Raw genomic sequence first — 8,211 nt, 5'->3', positions numbered from 1 at the left:
CCTCCATGACCTTTCAGGAGAGTCTCCATTCTTTCTGTATGTCTGGATGCAGAAGTCCAGTGGATACTGATGCCCTAGGAATGGTGGAGCCACTAGATGGGAAGCAGCTTGAGTCACTGCATGGAAGAACACCTGCTAACAGCTAAACAGACCATGACATGAGAAAGAAACATTGTGTGAAGCCACTGAGATTGGGAGGATATTTATTATTGCATGAGCTCCCGTGACTACTACACACCTGAAATATAGACTGTGAGACATCCAAGTGATTCCACTCATGGCACCAGTGTCCATCCTAAGTCACAGGGTGATCAAGATTTTGCTTGATACTTACGAAAGAGATTCAAATTTGTTGTCTCCAATGTGGCTATATAGATATTTGAAGAAAGGAATAAAGTTATGGCAAAATAGCATAACAGTCACATTTCCCTGGCCCTGAAAAACATGATTGGGTTTGTCTTGGATTTAAAATAAAACAAAGACTAAACCTTGCTATTATGCCACAAGCTACTGCCGTCTCCTCTCTCCTTTCAGAGCCAAGCTGTAAGACTAGATTCCACTTAGTCCTTAGTCTTTTAGACTCTTTAGTCTTCCTTGCCTCTACTCTCCATCCTCAATCACCACTAATAACTGAGGCCACTAACAACCTCTTTTTTTTTTTTTTTTTTTTGAGATGGAGTCTCGCTCTGTTGCACAGGCTAGAGTGCAATGGCACTATCTCAGCTCACTGCAACCTCTGCCTCCTGGGTTCAAGTGATTCTCTTGCCTCAGCTTCCCAAGTAGCTGGGATTACAGGCGTGTACCACCACGCCTGGCTAATTTTTGTATTTTTAGTAGAGATGGGTTTTCCACCATGTTGGCCAGGCTGGTCTCGAACTCCTGGCCTAAAGTGATTCACCAATCCCCCATGCCCGGCCCTACTAATAACCCCTTAATCACAAACTCTTTTGTCTTTCGTCTGCTATTCTCAACTTCTGCTCAAGCTGCTCCTTAGTTCCTGCCAATTGATTGCTTCCTCTCTGAGATAAATCCTCTCTTGATTCTATGATACTATCATTATTATTATTATTATTATTATTATTATTATTATTATTATTTTGAGGTGGCGTTTCCCTCTTGTTACCCAGGCTGGAGTGCAGTGACACAATCTCGGCTCACCGCAACCTCCACCTCCCAGGTTCAAGCAATTCTCCTGCCTCAGCCTCCCAAGTAGCTGGGATTATAGGCATGCGCCACCATGCCCGGCTCATTTTGTATTTTTAGTAGAGATGGGGTTGCTCCATGTTGGTCAGGCTGGTCTCAAACTCCCGACCTCAGGTGATCTGCCCACCTTGGCCTCCCAAAGTGCTAGGATTACAGGAGTGGCACCGTCTCTGGCTGACACTACTTTCTCGTCCTCCTACTCGATCTCCTTTTAGTTACTTCTTCCTTCTCCAGCTCCCTAAATCCATTTTCCATAAGCTTTTGCTCCTGCCCTTCTCCTTCCTCTCACACTTTTTAGTCTGTCTGTTCGCATTAGTTGTCATCTTGGGTATCTTTTTAGCATTCATCTTTCCATTTGAGGAAGGTGACTGTCCATTTTCATCTATTTTCTATCTCTCCCCTGTGACAATCTTATCCATCTATGCAGATGATTCCCATCCATGTCCTGGCCTCTTTCCAGTTGCCTTCTAGACTTTCCCACTGGATAGCCTGCAAGTACCTCAAACTCAGTAGATCCCAGCCACCAAACTCATCACCTAGTCTCCCCACACTGTGTTCCTTATTTCTCAGGTAGCATCTTCATCCTCTCATTCATTGGGTTCAACATTTCAAAGCCATCTTTGACTCCTCTTTTTCTCCCCACATCCACTCTGTGATCTGGGCCTGCTGGGTCTCCTCTGTGCCACTGTCATCATCTTGCTTCAGGTCTTCATTACCTCTTGCCTAGACCATCATTAACAGCTTATTTCTAATATTCTGTATCTGTCAAGTTTCACCAGAAAAATAGAAACCACACTAGTCATTTTAATAAAGAGATTATAGTAGAGAGAATTAGCTAAACACGTGCTATTAGTTTTGAAAAAGTAAAAAGGGAACACACTGATTTAACACAGATAGTAATTGCTAGAGGCACCTATCACTCCTGGGAATAGAGAAACTAAGAGAAGAGATGGGTTATCATAATTCAGATGCCCAGAGAAGAAGTATCCCGGGGCAGAAGTCAGATGTCAAAGGAGAGAGCCTGCCTGGTTATTGCTAGTACTTCTAATGGGGCACAATGAAGTAGGTTTTGGGAAGAAGAAAAGTTAGACATTGGTTCCAAAATGTCATTGCAGGGCAAAGGGCCATCGTTGGAGCAACACTGAGAGGAAGAGCTGGCAAGAAGAATGGGATAAGTCCCTTTTCTGCTCCTCCTTGCGGTCTACTGGCAGACTTTAACAGGAAGTCATCTGGCAGGGAGACTGTGGCTTGCAGAATTCTAGCCCTAGAACATACAACACAGAGCACGGAAGGCTGGATTTGGTGCATTTCTCTACCTCTAGCTTATCTTTCTCGTTAATCAGTTTTCTGTTAGACTTCTCAATTAATAGCCAGCATTTATTGAACATTTACTATATGCCAAGTACAATTCTAAGCACTTTTAAACATCAACACATTTAATTCTCATAATGACATTTCAAATTGTTTACTATTATTATCTACATAATCCACATGAGGAAACTGAGGTTCTAGAGATTTATGTCATTTGCCCAAAGGGATTAAAAGTAACTTATGCAGTAATTAGTAGGTCATAGATTCAAACCCAGGGTCCCTAGAATCTGGTCTCTTTACCACTACAACTGCATACCTATTAAGCAGTGATTCTCAAGCTTAAACTTTTCACAATGTCTAGAATGATGAAGGTAAGGTTCCTTAAGTAAATGATTCTCAAACAGTAGTGTGCATATGTAAGAATCATTAGGATTCCAGCACTCTCTCCCCAGAGACTGATTTGAAAGGTCTGAGATGGAGAAACTAAATTTTAAACTGTGAGCCCTAGACACCCACCCTATCCCTGTGACTCTGATCTAATGTCTCTGGACCATTTGGGCCACGATACTAACTTAGTAGGAGTTGGTGAGAGAAGAAGGGAGAAAGAGAATATACCTTGAAAAAGCTCTTCTGTACCCCAATTGAGAAGCACAGTCTTCAAACACAATTCTGATAGCATCATCTCTTGCTTAAAACCCTGAAATTGGTTCAACAAATTCTAATATTTTTTGAACAAATATTATGTGTCACGCGATATTCTAGGTGACTGTGACTGTAAAGTGGCAGCCCCATTTGGTATCTCTGTGACCCTGGGGAAGATAAAAACTTCTTTGGCTTTAGTTTCCTTATCTGCATCTCTTATCTCGGGTAGAAGAAAGAATGGATCCTTGAAATGAAAGGCCAACATGATTAGAGTACAACATGATCCACTGACACTGCTAAACAAAACAGGATTATATGCTTCAAGGCTTTGTAGGTCACAATGAGAATTTTTGCTTTTACCCCAAGAGCAACAGGAACCCGAGGGAGGTTGCTCGGCAGGAAGGTGCCATGCCCAGGAGTGTATAAATACTATACTAAAGTTGAATTAGCATTTCCTGTAGAACAAGGGAAATTAGTAATTATAGTCATACCAGTCTAATATTTTGAGGGTACTCAGTAAAGTTGTAATTAATATTTAAGACTTTCTAAGTTCTATTTTCTAAGTAAGATGAAAAACCAAATTAAATCTTGCTTACTGGTATTAATCATAATCTCAACTCATTCCTGGAATTGTGAACTAATTTGTGTCCTATGTACATCTTAATTTAAGACTCTAGAAGTGTTAAGTGTCAGAAACCAAGTCTCAACTACAAAAAAAAATTTTTTATTAAGTGTGAAAGCAAAACAGGTACATCTATTTAAATATTTTTTACATATTTATAGATACAACAAAGAGAAATAACTTAGCAAAAATTACAAGTTTAAAGAATAGTACTATTTTGAAACAGCCAATATAGTATCTGAAAATACTCCATTTTATCCATAATCAGTGAGTATTATTTCCAAAAAAAGTAACTTGCATTTTCTTGTGAAAAATACGGTTTTTTTTTTAGATGTCTGCCAAGATTTATCAGAAAAGTCCATCTTTCTAAACCTAAAAAATTGTAATGCCTTTATTGAGAACTTTTTTTACCTAATGGCTTTAAAAACCACGTGTTTTCCTTTGGACTTAGGTGAACTCTAAATCTTCACTTCACTTTCAAACTACAGGGCATCAACATTAACAAAAACAAATCAGATTGAGAGTTTTGGGTTGCGTTTCTTCATACTGAGCGAAGAACCTTCTCCCTGGCTGGGTGAAAGACCATGGTGTACTGTGATGTCCAATCTACCATACAGGGCTTCACCAAGCCAAAGCAGCCACACTGAAAGAAATCTGCCAGGTTCTGCATGAATCCAAGACTGCCAAGAAAAAAAAAAGAGAACATGTCTTACTATATTTCCTGTGTAGCTGGACAAATATTTATGGAGAATCTATAATATACAATGTCCTTTGAACATCTTGCAGAAATCCAGGGGTAGATCAGATAGTTCCTGGGCTTCTGGGACCTTAAAAACTGAAGTCTATTTCTGGACCTGAATCTGTATTTTGAGATTTCCTGGCTTCTGCTCGCTCAGCCACTTAATTGGGTTTTTCGTCGTCACTTCATTTTGGATTCCCCACTTAATGGACTGGCCACTGACATCAATAAGTTTCTTTCTTTCTATTCCTACTTCCTTAATTCAGACCTTGATTACCTCAAAGGCCACATAGGCCAGAACAACTGTAATCAACAAGATGGGATTTTCCCTAAACCTTTTTTTTTTTTTTTTTTTTTTTTTTGAGACGGAGTCTTGCTCTGCTGCCCAGGCTAGAGTGCAGTGGCGTCATCTCGGCTCACTGCAAGCTCCACCTCCCAGGTTCATGGCATTCTCATGCCTCAGCCTCCTGAGTAGCTGGGACTACAGGCGCCCACCACCACGCCCGGCTAATTTTTTGTATTTTTTTTAGTAGAGACGGGGTTTCACCTTGTTAGCCAGGATGGTCTCAATCTCCTGACCTCATGATCCACCCACCTTGGCCTCCCAAAGTGCTGGGATTACAGGCATGAGCCACTGCGCCCGGCCTCCCTAAACCTTATAAGTAACTCTCTAAATGAATTCTCTGTCTCAATTCCTTTTAATTCATCTTGCATATTGCAGACTGTTGTCCTCCAAAAACCCTGAAACAGTCATAGCCCCTCACCTCCCAATCAAAACCCTTTAAAGATACTCCTCTGCCTAGAGGCTCCAATAAACAATCCTCCTCTTTGTATTTAAGGCTCTATACAATGTATCTCTCAAGTTCTAGCTCCTCTGTGCATCTTTATGAATCTCCTGCTCCAGCTACTCTGGCTCTATTTTTCCCACGATCATAGCTGTGTGAGCCTGGAACGCACACTGTGCTCTGCACTTAGCTCAGGAACCCCCTTATCCTTTCAAGTCCTACCAGTTCTCAAGGCCCAGGCCAACGTCCACATTTCCACTGGAGCTTTCCTGACTACACTGTCTTAGGCATCATTTTTTCTCCATTAAATTTCAGAAGTACTACTATCTATTCCAGTTATGAGAAATGCTCATTTTTACGCATATGCTCCATCTTTTAAGTGCCTAACCCAATCCCTTACACACATCAAAACACACCTGTCCATGAGGGTGACTGCGTTGCTGTTCAGAAGATTGTGTTCTGCATGGGGATGATGGCATTGCTGCCAGTAAAGGACCAACACTATTCAGAGGGCAACTTCCTGGGAAGAAGGCTATGTGGAGTTGACGGGGTGGCAGTGGGGACACATGCTAGAAATTTATAGGGCCTGGCTGAAAAGCTAGTTAGAGTAGTGTCTCCTTCCCCTTGGTTTCAGTTTCAGTCACCCGTGGTCAACAGCAGCCCAACAATATTAAAATGAAAAATTCCAGAAATAAACAATTAATAAACTTTAAATTGCATGCCGTTCTGAGGAGCATGATAAAATCTCATGCCATCCGGCACTGTCTGCCTGAGACATAAATCATCCCTTTGTCTGGTGTTTCCACTCTGTCTACACTACCTGCCTGTTGGGTTATCAGACTGAAATAACATGGTATATACAGAGTTCAGTACTATCTGCAGTTTCAGGCATCCATTGGGGATCTTGGAACATATCCCTCATGGAGAAAGGGTGACTACTGTACTGAGTAAAAGTAACTTAGGGGAGGAAAACAAGTAAAATCTTTGGTTTGGGCGGGACTCAGGTTTTCTCTTGAGTTCCTCCAGTTGATGCTGCCATCACTCAGCAAACGTGCTCTAGTGCTCTCATGTGTCCCTCTATTCAGACTCTTCTCTAGGGCTTGGAATGCCCTTCCTCCCTCCCAACTCCATTGTGCCCTGCCTCACATCTCTCAAGGCTCAGCTTCAAATTCCAACTCTATTACAGGCTGCCATAGTTTAGTGGAGTAAATATTTATTTCTCTGGTTAAGCTACAAAGAAAGGGACTTTATTATCACTGTCAATGTGAAACAATGATCACAAGTTTACACTCCTCTCCACTCCCCATTGCTTTAGCCATCTCTTCCCAATTAAGTCAATTTCTTTCCTCTCCTATATACACATTGTAGTCATATCCCAGTCTCTGATCCCCTTGTCTAACAGCCTAACAGTTTCATCTTGTACCAAGAGCATGCTTTAAAATAGACTGCTCATGAGATATGCAGCGGGCGTTCAAATTCCCAGAGGGCTCTGGGTCACCTCTGCAGCACTCTCAGTTTCCAAGACCCTGCCATAAGTGGCAGGGAGATAAGCTTCAAAGCCCGATCTTTCATATCATAAGACGAAGGTCTTTCTACACATACTCTCATTTTCAACTGAAAACGTGTTTTATACAACCAAATGCTCCAGGGGGAACAAATCCAAACCTGAAAAATTGGCTTCTCCCTGGTACAAGTGGGCACATTCAACATAGGCCTAGAAGAATTACTGGTGATAGAAAGGCAGGCTGAAAATCCTGGCAAAGCACACAAGTGAACGCTCTCTACAGAGCACCTTGTGGTTGGCTCTCTCAGCCATACACTTAATTATCTCACATCGACTCCATGTCAGCAACAAACAACCTTGTGATCATGTGGCTTGACTGGAGAGATTCCCCACCTTGGCAAAACTTCAGTCACTTACTATTTGTGCTGTGTCCAGTAAACTAACTCTCGAATTCTTACCACCTTGGGGCTCACGACTTTACCACTCACCCCATTGCTAAAGCTTCTCTAAGAAAAGGGGGGTCAACTGTACTAGATGGCAAATTATAGAACAGCAGCACGGCCATGGGTAGGGGCACCAGCTTAGGAAACCAGTAACTAGGGATCTTCCACAGTACTCAGCATCCAAACAGGTCTTACTTACTTATATGGTGTCTTCCTGAGGGACAACGTCTGTTTCATATGCTTGCTCTGCTTCTGCAGGCTGATTCTCTCATGGGAGGTCAGGCCCAGAAAGGCAATCTGAAAAAGAAGGGTGGAAGGTACGTGAAAAATACCACATCGTAGCTCCCTCACTCTTCGCAGTACATCACAGGACACTGGCAAACATTTAGTAGTCCCCTTAAGACAGCTTTCTAACCAAGGATCATGGTGATGCAGAGATTCAGCAGCCTTAAACTATACTCTCCCATATAAATCTAGTAGCTGGGCATTTTGTATTTTTTTAATTGTCTAATTTTTATTAACCTTCAAGAAAGTACTATACATTGACTTAGAGTTGTGAAATAACTGCTATATTAATTCAAGCTATGGCATATGGTAATGTTTAATTTTCAGCACATTCGGTGTGCAACTTTTAGATAAATAAAACAATATAAGATCAGTATCAGTGCAATTATCTCGATTTGTGTGTTCTCTTTAGTATCTCCTTGAAAAGGGCCAAAGAAAAAGTTAATCAGAAGTAAAAAACATTTAATTCCAAAAACATGGGGAAGACTGAGAATTAAGGTAACTTACAAATTCTTAAACCATTAAAAACCGTAACTACTCACAGAGTTATCTCACTTAAACCTGAAGTTCCTTATCTGTAAAACAGCTCATCATACCACCCTCATCATATTATTTTAAGGATTTGAGATAATCTATTTAAAATACCTAACGTGGCAGAGCACAGTGGCTCACGCCTG

The 8,211-nt window shown here is 41.4% G+C and overlaps 1 protein-coding gene across 3 annotated transcripts in view; it reads right to left on the bottom strand.

The window, feature by feature from the left end:
* Nucleotides 1-3,859: 3,859 nt before the first annotated feature.
* ZDHHC13 (zinc finger DHHC-type containing 13) overlaps nt 3,860-8,211 on the bottom strand; it is a 54,007-nt gene continuing 49,655 nt past the window's right edge. For 2 of the 3 annotated variants that reach the window (XM_003254308.4, XM_003254309.4), the window contains 2 exons: nt 7,449-7,546; nt 3,860-4,458 (listed from right to left, as the gene is read on the bottom strand). In XM_003254308.4, the coding sequence (XP_003254356.2) occupies nt 4,320-4,458; nt 7,449-7,546 (237 nt within the window). In that variant the 3' untranslated portion in view covers nt 3,860-4,319. The remainder of the gene's footprint in view (nt 4,459-7,448; nt 7,547-8,211) is intronic. The other variant, XM_030829543.1, reaches the window with a different exon arrangement.

This window comes from Nomascus leucogenys, chromosome 15 (genome assembly GCF_006542625.1).
Source record: "Nomascus leucogenys isolate Asia chromosome 15, Asia_NLE_v1, whole genome shotgun sequence".
Taxonomy (NCBI): domain Eukaryota; kingdom Metazoa; phylum Chordata; class Mammalia; order Primates; family Hylobatidae; genus Nomascus; species Nomascus leucogenys.
Note: the sequence above shows the minus strand (reverse complement) of the source record. Positions and strands in the feature narration are given on the sequence as shown.